Raw genomic sequence first — 18,601 nt, forward strand, 5'->3', positions numbered from 1 at the left:
CATCCATCCATCCATCCATCCATCCATCCATCCATCCATCCATCCATCCATCTATATGTATAGATATATTAACTTTATTCAATAATTAAAAAACACATTTACATACAACAAAACAATACAAATAAAATCAAAGGTAGCAAAAGAAGAAAAAAATCTTAATCTGCCTCTATTTACAATAAATCCTGCAGCTCTTGTTCTTGTTGTTTTAAAAGAAAACCTGCAAAAACAGATGTTTATCTGTAAACAGCTGATGATAAATCTCATATAAACATAAAGAAATAATGCTCAAAGAAAAAGGGATAATTTCAGGTTAAGAAACTTTATTTCACAGAGATTTTTGTTCAAAGTAACAACTTCAAGTACTGAAAGTGCAACAGAGATTAATTATAATAGTTAATGAATGTTTTCTCTATTAAATCTGATATAAATCCTCTTTCAGTCCTTTAAATGAGTTGAGTTAAAACCATTAGTTTCATTGTTTTTAGTTGCGTCTGTAAAAACTGAAAACCAAACTTGGCCTCGTGTCGCTCTGCTGTTCACACTGAGCTACCAGCAGACCCATCAACACTCCTCCTCCTCCTCCTCCCCCCGCTGAACCAAATGTGTCAAAAACCCTCTCGGTTTCCTTCCCAGCTTTCCTGGAGAAAAAAAGGAATTTCCTTGGGAAACATTTCACATTCCTGTCGGCCCGCGCTGCCGAAACCGCTCCGCTTTTGTCTCTGCGCTCCGTTGTTGACCAACAACAGACGCCGTGAAAGGTGGTCTGGGTTTACCGTCCCAACGCAGCSTTGGGAAGTTCTGCTGACCCGGCCCGGCAGCCATGAGCTGAGCCATCACGTTGAGTTCCTCACAAAGAAAAAAACAAAAAACAAAGGAGAAAAGGCCCGTTTCCCCCTGCCTGGACCTCCGAGGAGGAGAAAGGCCAGATTCTCGTGTGGGCGGAACTCGGGGGGCAAGTGAAGAGCTTGAACTTGCCGAGGCGATGGAACTGTTCTGACCCGGGAAGAGTTCTGGGTCCAACCTGGGTTTTCTCTCTTGTTCTCACAGCTCCTGCAGAAAACCCAGCTTTAAAGTGCCTGTGYTATGTGTAGCCATGAAATAAGTCAAAGTAAATATATTTATATTTAAGAAACTTGACATAATTAATGCACATGATTTTAATTGTTATGTCACAGATTTGGAATATCTTCTTTTAAAATTGGCTCAACTAAAGTGAAACAGGAAGTGACATCAAAGGGGAACTCATTAATAAAGAAAACTCCCTGTTTTTTGTTTATTGAAACAATATTATTTGAACTCTGACTCTTTCTCATCTCTATGATAGGGATTAAAATAATTTAAAGAAACATCAGATTCTTTACAGTCTGTGTTGTTGGTCATAGTAGCATCACTCTGTTTACGTTCAGACATTCCCCTTTGACATCACTTCCTGTTACTTCCTGACATATCAAAACTGTTCATCTCAGCGGCATGAAATCTTTTTTACAATACATCTTACCGATGTTATCTTTCCAAAAATACATTCATATTTATTACAAAAAACTGGATCACAGGCACTTTAAGGTCTGGATTCATCCTTTAGGACTTTTAGGACCCCTGCTTCTGTTCTACACTCTAAACACTAAATGTCTCCCGTGTTTTTCGAACAGGTTGTGTTTTTAGATTTGTTGTCTGCTTGGTCAGACGGCAGCGGGCCGGCTCGGAGCTGAACGCCCTCCCCACTTTGTCTAATCACAGATTAAATACTTTAAACTGTCTGGAGCCCCACTTCATCCACCTCGCTTTGCTCCGTGGAGCCGTGTTCGTAAACACGCGGGGATTTTAAACGTTTCATAAACAGAAATACAACCTGGCTCTGGGTTTGTCATGAAACGTTACAGCTGGATTTATTCGACAGACAGCTGCATTTAAAACAAAGTTGGAAACAGGAGCAGAAATCCAGATTAAAATCCTTCAACAAACATTTGAGTTTTTTTTGTTTGTTTCTCTGCGTGTGAAGTTTTTTCCACGTAGATGCAGAGAAAAGGAAAGTTGTGTTTTTAATCTCTGGAGAGGTCGGAACCCGTGTARATCCAGTCCATTAGTCTTTTGGATGGATCGGGTCTTGGGGGGGTCACCTAAAACACAGCCAGCATGTTCAGGCCATTGTTGAAGACGGGTCCGTGACTCCGATTTATAAGAAAATAGGCTTTTTTTGTTTGTTGTAGTCTCAGTAAATTATCAGTAAATTGGCTGTTTTTGCACACAGATAAGCTGGAATAAAAATCCTGCAAAACCACGATAATTTAATTTACGGGAGTTCACTTTTAAAATGAACATAAACCTTAAACTTGTACAGTTTTTCAAAATATGTACTATTTATCATTGGTATAGTTAGATTTAGGCATAACCAGAAACCAGGACTTGTTTGGATTTAAAGAGACAGCCTCAAAATGAGTTGATCTGAGACACGCCCCAAAAAAGGGGCGGGGCTTGTGGAGTTACAATAAGGAGGACTTCAGACCAAAGCATCAAAGTTCCACTTTATYAAACCCCCAGCTGAAGGATTTAAAATCATCATATGGCTCCTTTTAATGTTAGCATTCATGCTAACCATATTTTACCTCCAGTTCTCTGCAAATTTGCTAATTCTCGCTTTCATRAAGATGCTCGTCGCCTTTCCTCCACCGCTTCAGAATTCACTGACAACACGTCTGTTATTGTCCTGAAAGTTTCACAACAAAATGAAAGTTTTAACTTTTTTGACACGAGGTCACCGGTGGACGCAGCTCGTCAAAATAAAAGCATAACTTGATCATTTAGTACAAGGACTTATGGTTTAAGGGTTCAGTTCCAAGATAACATGTTTYTAAAGCCACATTATGTAATAATTAGAGGTGCAACAATACAGAAAATTCACGATTCGGTTCGGTACTTTAGTCTCGCGGTTCAATATTTTTTTGATTTAAAAGAAAAAAGAGAAATGTCCYTGCCCTTCTTATCTTGTAATTTATTGACATTAATTCTGAACATTTGTTTAACCTCAAAAGTCCAGTTTTTAAATTAAATGTTGCTGAAACAGCAAGTTTCTCAGTGGACCTGTGCTCCACAGTGCAGCTTAGGTGGAGTAGTCGAACACAGATCCACTGATCCTTCAACACAGAGCATCTTCAGAAGACAAGCTGATCAAAAAAATTTTAATTATTGAACGGTTCCACACAGATAAATGGATTGTTGCACCTCTAATAATGATAACGTAATGAAATTGGCTTCAAAATGTAATAAAACTGCATTAAAACCTCATGTAATCGACGCAAAATGTGATAAAATCCTTGAACGCATTTTGTAATATTTTCATCTGCATTATGTAATAACCTTATAATATTTACTTAAACCATCGTTGGTCTGTTCTACAGGAGAACAAACCATGATGGTTTTAATGGTTTCATCAGCATTATTAGACAAACATGGCAGCAACAAACAGTCCTCCTCAGAGGGTTTTTTAAGACCACTTTAGCACTTTAATGTTAAAAGTAATTTTCCTTCATCAGCTGCTCAGTTGCCCGCTCACTGTGACTTTATGTCTTCCTGAAAGTCTCCTTTACATCCCAGAAAATAACTATTATTATAAGAGAACTACCCTAAATAAAAACCCTGGTTGTTAGTTTGTTTGTGTTTACTGGTTCCAGGACCATATTTCTAATATTTCTGCTCTGTAATGAGGTCAGAAAAACACGTGGTGGAGAGAGTTAAAGGGCAGATTTAATTCTGTTTGATGCTCAGCWGAGGCTCCATATGTCAGCATGAAATATGTATAATCAAACCCAACTGATCCCTGAGCTGAAATGTCAACCGTTTCTGTTTAGACGACAAATGTTCGTTTGTATTTTAGGCTTTCTGTGAAGAAATAGGATTATTATTTTGTTCAAAGGCCTTAAAATAAACATGATGCGTTTTTTGTCGTTATGTTCAAGCTGATTTTTTTATTCAGTTTTTTATCATCTCTCTCAAAATTCTTACGTTTTTTGAAACAACACAAACTTTAACCAAAAGCTGAACGTTTCCAGAACCTCCTGCAGACTCAGATTGGGTTTCCCCTGAGGTGCCGGAGCTGCAGATGTTCAGACGAGCGTTCCAAGGGGTCAAAACAACAACAAAAAGATCTTTCACAATTCAACATATTTTTCACATCTTCTTAAAACGAGTCGGCCTCAGCTCTGTTCTTCAAACATGCTTCATGAGCTTTGTGAGCTGTGAAATCTTCGCCTTCTTTCTATCTCAAACTGGATTGTTGAAGCTGAAAGAAGCAGAGCTCTTCTTAAAAGATGAGATAAAGGCAAGTAGGAGCTAAATGTAGCTAACYACCATGTAATGGTAAAAGTAGCAAAAGCAAAACAAAACATTTCTTAAAATTCACAAAAAAGCTCAAACTGAGATGTTAAATCCAAAAGAAGCAGTATTCAGCTAAAAGCTAAAATGCCAAACAAAGCGAAACACAAGCTAAAATTAACAAAGGCAAGCTAAAAGCATAAACAGATGTATAAAAGTAGCAAAAGGCTAGCTGACAGCCAAAAAGAGCAGGAAGCAAGCTAAAGCTAAAAGTAGCAAAAGCCCAGTGAAAAGAGAGGTGATAAAATATTAGCAGAAGGTATCATAAAGTTAGCCAAATGCTAAACTAAACTAAAAATTACTGAAGACGATCAAAATATTTAATATAAGAAGCAAAAAATAAGCTAAAATAGTCAACAAGGCATGCTAAAAATAAAAACAGTTGTGTAAAAGTAGCACAATCCTAGCTAAAACAGATAGGTTGCAAATCATTAGCTAATAGCGAATGCTAGCTAAAGTTTACCAAAGAAGCTCAAACTGAGATGTMAGTCTTAGAAGCTAAAACAAACTAAATGCTAGCTAATAAAAACTATAAGTAGCAAAACACAAGCGTAAATGAACAAAAAAACAAACAAACAAAAAAACAAAGTTAAAGGTATGAACAGTTGTCTAAAAATAGCAAAAGTGTAGCTGACAGTCAAAAGTAGCCYAAAGCAAGCTAAAGCTAACTAAAAATAGGCTAACTTAAAGCTAAGTGTTAAAGAAAACTAGCAAAATGCTAAAATTAGCTTAAGCTACCCGACTGAGCCTTTGAGTCAGTTAACATCAAAGCAGCATTTAACTATTCAATAAGCAAAACAATAATAATAAAAGCTAAAAACAGTAAAAAGATAGCTAAAAGTAAAAAGTGTAGCTAAGACTAGCTAAAAGTATATTACTATAATTAATTGCAAACATTATCTAAAGCTTAAATTCAAAGCAGAATACATTGCGTACTATCATTTTAATTTACATATATTTAAAAAATTTCGATTTCTGTATGATTTGAGTTCCTGATCAGATCCAAGCAGAGGAACATTACTGTTCAGAACCATCTGTTGTTGGATTATAACCTCATCAGAACTCATTACATTCACAGACTTTTCTTTGTATCTGTTGGAGTGTTTTCTGCCGACTCACTGTGAATTCAGATGACTCAGCAAACAATAACAGAGTCTGAACTGTAGTCAAGGTTACAGCAGGTAAACCAATAATTTAGCAATTTTCTTAATTCTAGGGGGATATTATCTCCCTCTTTTTGTTTGTTTTTTCTTGTCTCTGCTCTGATGGAGGCTGATCGGTGGTTGTTGATCCACCGTAAACACATCAGTTTAAGGTCAGAGACAAAAGACACGCTGACTGCTGCAGGAACTGCTACAAAGGACGGCAGCTTTTGTTCTCCAAAGTCAAATCTCCGATGCACCGTTTGAGCTGGATTTTACATAAAACAGCATCTGATCGGAGCAAGTAGAGGCTAATAATAGACTTTACGGGGATATTTATGTACGCAGTAAATTTTGTAGTGTTAAATCAACACTTAAAGAGATAAATTTAGCATTGTGTCCGAGTCTATTTGGTCCTTTTATGAACTGGTGTCAATTTAACTCTTTCCATAGTGTTAAATTAGTACAATTTAACTCTAAACAGAGTTAGAAATTAACACTGACTAACACTGTACAGTGTTAATAAAACTTAACACTTCAAGTCAAATAACTCGAGAGTATGATTCTAAGCAGAGTTAATAAGGTAATCCACTGTGGTGACAAATCAACTGATTTTCATGATTTTCAACACTGCATCGAGTTATTGATGTTAACACTGGAGGTTCATATACCTCCTATGAGTGTTAATTTGACACTCAACTGTGTTGATTTTTTACTCTGTTGTGTAGAGGGGTGTAAATAGACACTATGAGGTGTCATTGCACAGCAAATTTGAAAGTGTAAGTTTACACTTCAGTGTTAAGATCAACTCATTTTAGTGTTGCATTAACATTACACAGTAGTTTCAGGATAAGTGTAATGGAGTCCAGGAAGTACCTCTCACTCATGGTGTCGATTTATGGCCAATAACACAAACTTAAACTTAATCAACTGATAAATCTGAACAATGCAACTAACTAGAACTAATTTTTACACTCATAAACTTCTTTAATAGTCATAAACATGTAAAAACATCATCTCTACAAGATTACCCAGCATTCCTTGCTGTAAAAAATACTGGTCTGTATGACATGAGGTGGAAGAGGGCGGGGCTTTTTCAGAATACGTTTTTCAACACTGCAAGATGTTATACTGTACGTATAACASCACTGTTAACCGTGGGCGGAGCTTATTGAACACTGTCCTGTGTTGAGACAACACTGAGGAAATGAACACTGAATTAACACCAACACTGGAAGTCTGTTTACTCAAAGTGTTAAAATAACACTAGGGGGAGTTAAYTCGACTCTGAAGAGTTTAACACTGAAATTTTAACACTGTTTTTTTACTGTGTATCTGAAAGCAATAATAATTCAGAGTGGAGAAGATCTTAAGTTTGCTGACTCATGTTTAGTAAGAGCTTTAGAGTTAAAAGACTGAGACTAAACTTCATTATCCGGTGCATTTTTCTGTTTTCCGTCCCGTATTTTTCCAGCAGAACATTCACACCTGYCAACCCTGGATTGACACTTCCCACCGAATAATCCTTTCTGAATTAGTGTTGGGCTGAAAGRGCTGGCTTGAATCGAATGGAAATTTAATCTGCCACTGAGCTGTAATATGCGTGTCGAGTTACATAAAAAGTGGCGTTAATCCCYGCAACAGTGGGATTCTGCGGCGGCTCAGCTCAGGACGTCTCGTATCGTATTACAGCTGTTATTCCTCCCAGTCTAACAAAAAAAAACAATCGGTTTATTTACGCCCACCTTCAACTTTTTGTTTTTTTTTCACGCCGCCTCCATTGCCTTTCTCAGCAGCTGTAACTTACAGTAGGTGTTGACTGTGGGGTTTTAGCACAACAAGATGGATGTTTTGCAGCTGCACGCGGTTTAAAATGTACGAGTGTCTTCAAAACCCCCCCCCGGTGGGAAAACAACACTGGTCTCACCGAGTGCAGTTTAATTTTCAGTGCAGCACCTGRGCACCCGTGAGGTTTACACGGCAGGTATGCAAATGATTCCAAGAACCGAGGTGTGCAAAAGGTACGGAAAAGTGTTTGTGTCCGTTAAAAACAAACAAATCGTATGCAGGATGGACGAGGAAGTCACGGCATGCCTGAAAATACAGCCGTTTGATCCTTTTAAACCTATAATAATTAAAGAAGCAAAAAACAGACAGGGTTTGGATGAGGTTTAAAATTTAATGCATTAAAAATAACAGAATAAAGATTTGATCCATCATCTTCTGATTATTCTGAGTCGGGTCTCGGGGGCAGCAGATTGAGCAGGAAGACCCGTCGGTCCACGGGCTCCTCTTCCAGCTCCTCTGGGAGGATTCAAAGATGTCTTCAGGCCAGTCAGGAGATATAGGCTGTCTCAGTCAGGGTTGGGTGATTAAAAATATAATCATAATCAATTGTGTTATTTAGACGTTGATGGCCTAGTCACATGACCAATTTAAATCATGATAGTGGGAAAGATTTGCTCTTCATAAAAATAGTAAGTAAGTAAGTAAAGTTTTATTTATAAAGCTCCTTTCACAGAAATATATTCACAAGATGCTGTACAATCATTAACAGTATAAAAATTGTGGAAAGAATAAAAATGAAACAGAAAAAACAATTAAACATAAGCAACGAAAATTTAAACATCAAATCAAGAAATTAATTTCAAAAATTGTAAATCAAACACAAGGTCAGTGCAGTTCAAAATATACAATAACACACCAAAACATAATGAATGTGGGAGAGAAAAATATGGCGTAAGTTTAATAATAAAAAACAGATTGTTGAGCAGTCACCATGGAGGTAGGCCTGCAGTAATGGTGAAATGGTTAGTTAAACGCTTGAGTGAAAAAGTGAGTTTTTAGGAGTGTCTTGAAAGAGACAGTGTTATCAAGGGAGCGTAGATTAAAAGGGAGTTCATTCCAGAGCCTGGGGGCCACAGAGGAGAAGGACCGGTCACCACGGGTCTTAAAGCGAGTGAGGGGAACCATAAGGAGGTTTTGATCTTGTGAGCGGAGGTCTRGTCTGTTCCAAATTGTATCAAAACTACAGATTTCAGGCTTTACATCAAGTTTTAAATCYTGTTGATAGACAAAGTAAAACCAGAGTTWTGATWAATACATTTCAGAATTTTTCTTTTTAAATATTTGTCATATTTGTATTGCAGCGGAGCCTGGAGCTAGCCTGACCCTTGCCTTCCTACGCAGTTTTGCTCAATTCTAGTTTCACTTCTGCTCCGTCTGGGATTTCTCCCACAGACGAGGATTTCTTCTGTAGATTTTTACCTGGACCAATCAGAGAACAGAAGGAGGAGTTTTGAACGACTACATTGATTTTCTGCGCAGTGTCTGCTTTTAGTTTAGCAATGGCAGCAGAGGAAGTGAATAAAGCCAGTCTGTGTTGATAAGGCTTCCAAATGAAATTAAATCTGTCTGACAAAGCCTGCAGGACTTACAGTCGTCACGTTCGGCTCGGTACTCCTCTCCTCTCAGTAGGGTTGTTTACAGCGCACGCAATTTCCGGTTAGCTTCTTAGCTTAGCCTCCTTCACCAAGCTGGCGCACATGCATCGCGGCCAACCGTTAGCGATTTGGGTAAATCAGATCCAGAGGCCACGCCATCAGGAAGCAATAGAGAGTTTGTGACCGCAGGTGTGGGGAGGAACGTAGACCGACCGGTAAACGGAGAACTTCACCTACAAGATTCTTGAACTCCTCCACTTGAGGCAGAACTTCACCCCCAATCCAGAAAGATCAATCCACCTTTTTCCATCTGAGGACCATGGACTCAGACTTTGAGGTGCTGATCCTCATCCTGTTCCTATCTGTGATCCACTCCAGTGAGAGATGCTTGTGTAAGACCCGAATGACCCGGAACAACGGACCCGTAGCCCCATCCTCACGGATCGGACTGTGGGTCCAACAGTGTACCTTGATGTAATGTAATGTTTTAACTTCACTTTAGGCTCCAGGATGGTTTTAGAAAGTTAGCAACGTGCTAACGTTCATAATCAAACCGCTGCACGACTCCAAAGCTCATAAAACCTGTTTGGCAGCTTTCAGGTTTAATCCTATAAAGATTAGTTTTATGATTCTTTGACATCTTTAGCTGTTTCTGATCTTTAAATTCTGTTACTAATATAGCAATCATCAGTTTTTTAAGCACCTTCCATTTATTCTCTGTTTATCTTGTTTTTTCTGTGACCATGAGAAGATTTTATTTGAAGAATTAAAGTCCAGCCAGCATATGGCCATCTGGCTCACATGACCTGATATTTGGGCTCTAAAATAGCTCCTGCACGCGAGCACAAGTGCAGGCTAAGCTCTTCTGCTGTGCATTAAAACTGTCTCCATAAACTGATCATGTAGATTGGATTCAATTCATTTAGCTGCTTCCAAACGAGACGCCATTATTCTGCTTCCCTCTGCGCCGTTCCTGTTCCTGTTCAGTGTTTGCAGCTGAAAAAGACTTTATTTTTATCATTAAATAAGAGTTTTTTTATTGGTTGTGTTTGGATTGTAGTATGTGGAGCTTTAAAAGTCAGAATGCTGAGTCGGCATTAATTTGTTTTCCTGTACGGTTTCCTGGTCCAACTACTTCAGCTGTTTTGATGGTTGTGACTTTTGGTATTTGTAGCTTACTTTTTGCTAATTGAAACATTTATTTTTATGGAAATGGAAAAACTCAAATTTTGTTTAAAAACTTATCTTTAATTTGTGGTTTTAACATTTAGTTCTGTTCTGCTATCTTAGATATTATTTGATTTTTTTGCTAGTTTTTGATTTTAGCTTTTGTTTGGGTACTTAATTTATCAGTTTTGCTATTTTTTAGCTTTTAGCTACCATTTTGCTGGTTTTAGCTCCTGTTCTGCTGGTTTCAACTCACTGCTTTCTGTTCTGAGACTTTAAATATTAGCTACAGTTTGGTGATTTTAGCTGCTGTTCTGCTGGTTTCACATTTCCAGCTTCTGTTTAGCTAATTTTAGCTTATAGTTTGTGTTTTGCTTGTTTTAACTTTTAGCTTCTATTCTGCTAGTTTAGCTATCTGTTCTTTTGRCGGTTTCTAGTTTTAGCTTTAGTTTTTGTAAATATACCTTTAAATACCTTTAATTGCTCTTAGGCTGGTTTTAGTTTTCTTTTTCATTTTGCTAATTTTACCTTTAGGTACTTATTTTAAATACCTAATTTGAATTTTTCTGTTTAGCTCTTGTTCTATTGGTTTTAACTTTTTAATTTTGGTTTTTCAAGTTTAGCTATTAGCTGCTGTTCTTCTAGTTTTAAATTTCTGGCTTCTCTTTAGCTAATTTTAGCTTATAGTTTGTTGATGGTTTTAACTTGTAGCTTCTGTTTCTTCTGCTTTTACGTGAAGCTACTTTTCTGGGGCTTTTAGTTTTTAGTTTCTGTTTTTTTTTTCTTTAGCTTTTGTTTAGTTCATTTTAACTTCAGTTATTTTTAGCTTTTGTTTTAGTAATTTTAACTTTTGTTTAGTTAATTTTAGCTTTTGTAATTTTAGCTTTTGTTTAGTTAAATCTTTTTGTTTAGTTAATTTTTGTTTTAGTAATTTTAGTTTTTGTTTTAGTAATTTTAGTTTTTGTTTTAGTAATTTTAGCTTTTGTTTTGGTCATTTTAGCTTTTGTTTTGGTCATTTTAGCTTTTGTTTAGGTCATTTTAGCCCTTAGGCTGTCAGAAATCAAGTTTAGAATAATCTCTGTCCTCAGATTGAGGTGACATAAATAAAATATAAAAAGTCAATAAGCTGCGTGTTCGGCTGCTAGAGAAGGTCAGGTCTTTCTGCCTGTCGTTCACCTTCGGCTCGTCCTCCTGGCTGCTGTAGGTGAATGAAATATTCAGCAGTAACGTCTTTCAGAGCAGCTTTATTTAAGGTGAATTATGCATCGAGACAGAACAAATCATGGCAGCGTAATAAAATAAAGTGCTCTGGTTTTCCTTCAGAAAGCTTTTCGGCTGCAGAGGAGCGGTTCTGCTCGGCCCCCCTCTCYCATGGGCTCGCGCCACACTGTTTACTTTACACATTCACGCAGAGGCTTTTTGTTCGTCGGGCTTTTTATTAAAAGAGCGTGACGTACTTCAGGCAGTAAAAACTACCTGGATTATTATTGGTTTTATTTTGTTAAAACTCAGACCCCCCCACCACATACCAAACAGAGCTTCTTTTCATCCAGCACTCTTGTTACATCACTCATCCTCCATTCACCCCCACCCTCCTCCCCCCTCGCTTTGTGCCCGTGACAAATGCTGCGCAGTGATCCGAGGGCATGAAACTGGCAAAACATCAACTAGAATGCTGACCAGAAAAGAAAAAAGAAAGAAAAGAGAAAACCTACGGTTCTCTTTCAGAAAGCCTTGTTTGTGTGTCTGTCTCTGCTCAGCGTGTTGTTGTCATATTCTGTGGCGAGTCCCGTCCTTGATTTACAACGAAGCTTTTAACGCTCCTGTTTGTGAGAACGTTGTTTGAATCCACGTTTCAATCTTTCCATCCAGGCTAAAACACGTTGAAGARGCTGCCAGCTGCTTTTTCTTTCCTTTTTTTAAGTTGTTAAGTTTGCGGACTCTGCAGCTGCGACTGTTTGTAGGTCCTCACAGTTGCGTGTTTGCACCTCAGGTTATTTGAGATGCTACTATCGCGGGAATATCCAGGAATAGAGCAGCGATGGTGACACGGTGTCCTCTTAAATGTCAACACGTCGTCGGCTTTTTTTAAATAGTTATAATCTTTAAAAGCCTTGTGTAGACCTTCCTTCACTTTAATATTTAGGGTTTATAGTTGAGTGTGGTTTGTTGAATCAAAAACAATCCAAAGTAAAAGCAGCGACTGTAGTTTGGTACGCAGCCAGGAGTCGTCTACAACAAAARGTGTGAGGCCCGGGGCGTGTTAAAYAAATCCAGCTGTGTTGGATAGAAGAAGGTCAGCAGGGAATCGGACTCACGGCTTTAACTTCCCTCTCTGTGCCCACATCCCACGCTTCATTTGCTTACAACTGACGGTCCAGGACCGTTTTATACATTTGGACCAATTTTGTTCAGTTWAAGGGGACAAGTTCTGCTGAAACATGGCAGATAATTACAAAACAAATACACTTATTGCATTGCGGTTGCTCCAGAAGTCTTTATTTTCTAACCTTWTGAAGCCACAGATAAGGTAACGCACTTAACCCACAATCACAGGAGTCCTATCAGAAATCAAATATTTGACRACGGCACTTGGGGTTATCCTGTCTGAGATAAGCGTTTGTGTTTGTTCAGCGCAGATTATTGTGAGGCGCTTGTAAACACTGTTTACACATTAACCTCAACAGGAGCTGTCAGCTCCCTGTTAAAGGAGGTTTGATAGCGATGATTGGTTTATGGTTCCAACCAAACACGGCGGCGTGAGAAAGAGCCGATGATTTGCTTTCAGGTACAGATTTCTGTTCTAATTTATTCGGCTTTAACAAGAGGGAACAGGAAGTTGTGTCTCTGTTGGTGTTTTTGTGACGGAGCGGTTGTTTTCTAGAGATGAGCCGATGCCTCWTCTTTTAAAACCAACTGAAAAAGGCTGAAGGAAAAACTGTAAATGATTTTTACACTTTTTGTGTGTTACAAATAGGTTTTTGTCTGAATTGGAGAGTTATCATGTGAATAATAATGTTCTTTTTGACACGTCTATRGTTCCACAATTTTTGTTCTATTTCAAKAATTTCTGTATCAAAACATTGATCTCCTTCAGGACCTTCCAACTATTACTTTTGGTATTTCATCAGTTGGTACTTTTTGAGATATTTAGATTTTGGCCATTTTTTTTCTCATTGAAAATGAATGGAGCTGTTTTCAGCTTCCTTAAAACCTTCAAAATGTTTATAAATCTTTACTGTTCATTTTACATTTTGTTCTGGTTCTGCTTTTTTAATTTCTCGGTGCTAATTTCAGCTTGCTTCAGCTTCTATATTGCTAATTTAGCTTTTTTTATGCTTTTTTAGCTGTTATGCTGACCTTTTTCTGCTAATTTTAACTTCTTGTTCTGCTACTTGAAACTTTTCTTTTGCTCCTTTCACTTTTTCTGCCTCTTTCAGTTATATTTCTACTTTTTACTTTTTACATATTTCTGCAGCTTTTCTCTGTCCCTTGAAGCTTTAGTTTTCAGTTTGGGTTCTTTAACAAATTTCAGCAATTATTGAACTAATTTTGGGTTTAACCTCACCTTTTAAAATTCGACAAACATTAATTACTAATTTCATCTTCTTCAGCAGCTTTCAGCATAATTATTTAGCACGAAGCATTCACACTGTATTTTTGCAGGACGTTTAATTTCTCTAGTTTTTATCATTTATTGTGTTGGGACCTGAGTACATCCTTCTGTCATCAGCAAATAGGGGTGTAAGAAAATATCGATACACTGAAATTTCGCGATATTTCATTTCCTGAAACTGTATCGATACTCTAAATCCCTGTATCGATTTTTTATTAAGGTTTAAAATGTCAACTTTCCTGCCAGCCATTCATTTTTATGTTGTAGTTCAGCCTCTGACAGCTAGTTGGCAGCAGTGAGCCAGACATTTGGCTCCTCTACCTCTTGAGGTAGAGGCTATTGTTAAGTGTTGGGTGACCTTAATGTAAATTAATATTAAAAACTAAAAGCTGTAAAAAATACATTTTAAAACTATTTATTGGCAAAATTTAGTCTAATAATTGAAACCATGGATGAAATAAGAAATATGGAACAAATAAAATACATACAAAGCAGAACACAGCTAAATGTATCAAAATTATGTCTATGTGATATAAGAATTTTCTGAGGCAATGAATTTTGGTTTTTCATTTTTTTCCAGTAAGAGGTTTTATTTAATAGAATTTTTGGACAAAAAAAATCGCAATATATCACCTTGCTTACAGTATCGCAATATATCGGGAAATATCGTATCGTGACCCTTTTGTCATGATATGTATCGTATCYCCAAATTCTTGCCAATACACAGCCCTATCAGCAAACGTGACCTGTGTTTCACCTCCACTCTGTTCCCTCTGTGTCTAAGTTTATGTTTGCTTTAATATTAGCATTCATGCTAACCACAATTTGTCGTTTTTCCTCCAGTTCTTGGCAAATTTTGCTCATCTTCTTGTTTTTGTTAAGATCCTTGTCGTCATCTCGAACTCTCCAACATTTTTCTGAAAAATGTTATTGTCCCAGAAGTTTCACAACAAAATGGAAGTTTTTTGGCACAAAGCAACCCGTCAAAATAAAAGCCATAACACGTGACCATTTAGTGCAACAACTTGTGGTTTAGTCTCGAGGCAACACGTTGATTTAATTTGCCTGCTACATCCCAGGACCTGCAGAGAGTGACCGTTCATTTATTGAGATGACAAAGCTCAAATTCAGCTCTATTTAACATTTTAATACTTGCCAATTTAAAAAAACAAAAAATAAACAAAATAAAAAAATAATAATATCCTTGAACTAAACCTCAACTCTTCCAAAATCTCTGATTGTGAAAGACTAGATGATATAGTGATTGTTATTCAGTCGTATTGTTCTTGGCGTTGCGTTCAAAATGCTCTTTATGTCATTTTGGCAGAAGAAAATGTGCACACCCCAGTTATTTTGACTGTCTGTTGGTAGAAATGGCATTTTTGTCTAAACGACCTCTACTTAAAAGGTCAACATTTAGTGCGGGACTTGGACTAATGGGCTTAAATGATGCAGCGCTACGTTTTTGCTGCGAGCGAWGTCATATAGATTAGATATATAGATTAGCTGTCCTCAGACGCCTGCAGGGCGCCGTCAATCAAAACATGGGTACATCTGATTGCTTTACGTCGACGTCAGTCAGAAAAAAAGATAACTTTTGGTGTAATAACTTCCTGGTAAGCACTGTTGCCCAACAGCAAGACGAAACCTGGTTCGGTTGTGACGAACTTGCAATGAAACCACCTAAACAGACGGAGGGGCTTCCCTCCTGGGTGCTTATCAGCTGAGCAGCAGACAGAAAAAAGTTCCCCTTATCTTTGCTTTCCACCTCCCYTTCAGAGAAACACTGAACGTGAGGCAGCAGTATCGACGCTACACCAACCCTGCCTTCTGCGTGGACCACTAACTCCATTTAGTTCTGGTCCAGTTGGGTGTACGGTGATCGTACAGCAGGCCACTCAGAACAACAAAACAAAACAGGGTTAAAGAAGGGATTCCTCAAGCCTCGTTTTGTTTTATTACAAACACTATATCCCTTTATAAAGCTAATTATCAGTGTATGTTAGCCGCTTCAGCTCAATAACGAGTCCTGTTTTTTTTTTTTTATAAACACGTGGTCGGTTGCTGAAATGAGGTTTTTTTGGGCAGCGGAACAAACTGGCACAGAGAGTCTCACTTACAACAAAACACCGTGGCAAACAGGAATGCAGATAATGCTTCTGTCTAGCAATAATAGCAATATATAAATACAGTATATATAAAAATAAAAACCCTGGGACCCGACACGACCTCTCCAGCTCCAGTTGTTTTAGTTTCATGTGATGTAGTATCTGCAGAGAGAAGAAGTGAAGGGGGGGGGGGGCGGGGTTCAGGCCCCACCTTTTGTATTTGACATTTCATTATTCAAACCTGAAGTACTTACAGACTGTTTGCCTTCTGTGAAATAGCAGAACTGCTTGTCGCTCTTTAAGAACATGCAGGAAAAAGCCAGGTGTGAACGGTCAAAACCAAAATCTGAATCTGTTTACATTTAGTTTTATGCTGATTCAGCATTTGCATTGTTTTCATGTTTTTTATTTGTCCAAAGGTGGTTTTGGGTGCTATTCTGGGATGGCTTTTATACTTGTCAAAATAATGTAATTTGTATCATTAAAATGCATAAATCTTATTCCTATCATTAACAATGTTTGTTCTTTGAAAATCTGTTTCAGCAAACTGCTCTGTTTTTGTTGTCTCATGCTATATTTAGCTTTGGCCTAGCCCARTGSTACTTTTAGCAAGMGTTTTGCTACTTTTAGCTATCYTTCTGCTACTTTTACCTTCTATYAGTAYACTTTTTTTCTTCATGCTGGTATTTAAAAGTTTAGCATTTTAGTTGACCTTTTTGTTTCTCCGACTTTAAGATTTTAGCTGGCCTTTTGGTACATTTAGCCATAATTTTAGCTACCATTCTGTTCATTTTTAGCTTCTATGTATTATTTTTTTCTTTAGGCTGGTTTTTATCTAAGTTTAGCTTTTTATTTAACCTTTTTGATTCTGCTACTTTAAACGTCTAGCTAGCCTTTTGCTACTTTTAGTCATGGTTTTGTTACTTTTAGCTGCATTTCTGCTACTTTTGGCTTCTAGGTAAACTTGTTCATCTTTAAGCTTATATTTTGCAAAGTTTAGCTTTTAGGTACCCTTTTCATTTCCGCAGCTTTAAGCTTCTTGTTGGCCTTTTGATACCTTTAGTTAGCCTTTTGGTACTTCTAGTCATGGTTTTATTACTTTTAGCTACGATTTGTTACTTTTAGCTTCTAGGTAAGCTTTTTCTTGTTTACGCTGGTTTTTCCCTGTTTAGTTTTTTATTTAACCTTTTTGTTTGTGCTTCTTTAAGCTTCTAGCTAGCCTATTGGTACTTTTAGCCCTGCTTTGTCTGCTTTTAGCTATCACTCATCTACTTTTATCTTTTAGGTACCATTTTTGTTTTTAAACTGTTTTTTTGCTAAGTTTAGCATTTTAAAGCTTTTTGGTTCTCCTACTCTTACAGCTAGCCTTTTGATATCTTTAGCTGTACATTTGCTGCTTTAGAAAGAATTTGGTCACTTGTAGCTAACTATTTGCTACACTTTGCTTTTATCRAGTGTTTTTCTTTTTTAGCTTTTAATGGTAGGGTTCTTTTATCTTTAACAACTCCGTTGCAGCTTATATGACAAATTTCAAGAATGTCACTGTGTTCAGCCTTTTTTTTAAAACTACATTTAATTTAATAAACTTGTTTCTATAGTTTGCGTGATTATTTTTTCAGGACAGTCAAATGTTTTATTTTGTAGAAGCATTTTGTTTGCAAATCAAARGGATATCTTGGAGCTATTTGTAAAAATGAATGAATCGTTTCAGGTTTTCTTTAAATAGGGTGTGAGTAGATCTAAATGTCAGTGACTCACTGAGCAGCAGACATTTTACTGCACTGTGACTTAAAAGCATTTGTCACTTTTCCCACAAACTAATTCCTTATTCAGCTGCTTATAAAGACGATGATTAAGCTTTTGTGCGTCGGGCGTTTACAAGAACTCACGTTCATAATATACGATAAATCAGAGCAAATGATGGTGTCATAAATCAGCTGCTGGTTTAGTCCTGTTAGCACTCAGACTGTGTGTTCAGGATGACTCTCAGCTACTGCCYCATCAGATTMTAGCTCATTCATCTGTGTTAGACGTGCCACAGTTATATTTTCTAAACGTCAGTGTTGTGTGTTTCCCACAGACTCTGCAGCCTCACGCTGAAGAAGCTGGTTGTTCTTAAAGAACTGGATAAGGAGCTGAACTCTCTGTCGATAGCTGTAAAAATACAGGTGGGTGGCTTAGTGTCTCTTGAGCTTTTAAACCTTTTTTGTTGTTCTTAATTGCTTTTTGCTCAAACCCAAACAATAAGATGTTTTTGTCAACTCATCGTTTCAACCCTGATGTAATAAAGCAGCAGGTGGACCTGAACGATCTGCTCTTTAAGCGGAAACCTTTATGCATATTTCATCACCACTAAAATGGAGAACAGCTTTGCATTTTTTATGAAATCACAATCTTATTCACCACACGGCGCTATTAAGAAGACGTTTTGACCACATGTTGGAAAAAGTTTAACCGAGTTAATTTAAGAGAAGAGACTTTAATCTCAACTCGGGGAGGATTTCTAGTATCTGGGCGTGATGGAGCGATGGATCAGGAGATGTAACGATGGATCGGGAGATGTAACGATGGATCGGGAGATGTAACGATGGATCGGGAGATGTAACGATTGAGTGTGAGATGGATCGATGGATCGTGAGATGTAACGATGGATCGTGAGATGGATCTATGGATCGATGGGTCGTGAGATGTGACGATGGATCGTGAGATGGATCTATGGATCGATGGGTCGTGAGATGTGACGATGGATCGTGAGAT

The 18,601-nt window shown here is 37.6% G+C and overlaps 1 protein-coding gene across 1 annotated transcript in view; it reads left to right on the plus strand.

Annotated features, from left to right (window-relative positions):
• Positions 1–18,601, plus strand: part of LOC106522219 (phosphofurin acidic cluster sorting protein 2) — a gene marked incomplete at its 3' end in the record, with an annotated part of 79,345 nt that overhangs the window by 28,187 nt on the left and 32,557 nt on the right. The window contains 1 exon segment of the mRNA XM_014015143.1: positions 17,925–18,012. Coding sequence (XP_013870597.1) covers positions 17,925–18,012 — 88 coding nt within the window.

This window comes from Austrofundulus limnaeus, unplaced genomic scaffold (assembly GCF_001266775.1).
Source record: "Austrofundulus limnaeus strain Quisiro unplaced genomic scaffold, Austrofundulus_limnaeus-1.0 Scaffold123, whole genome shotgun sequence".
Lineage (NCBI taxonomy): Eukaryota > Metazoa > Chordata > Actinopteri > Cyprinodontiformes > Rivulidae > Austrofundulus > Austrofundulus limnaeus.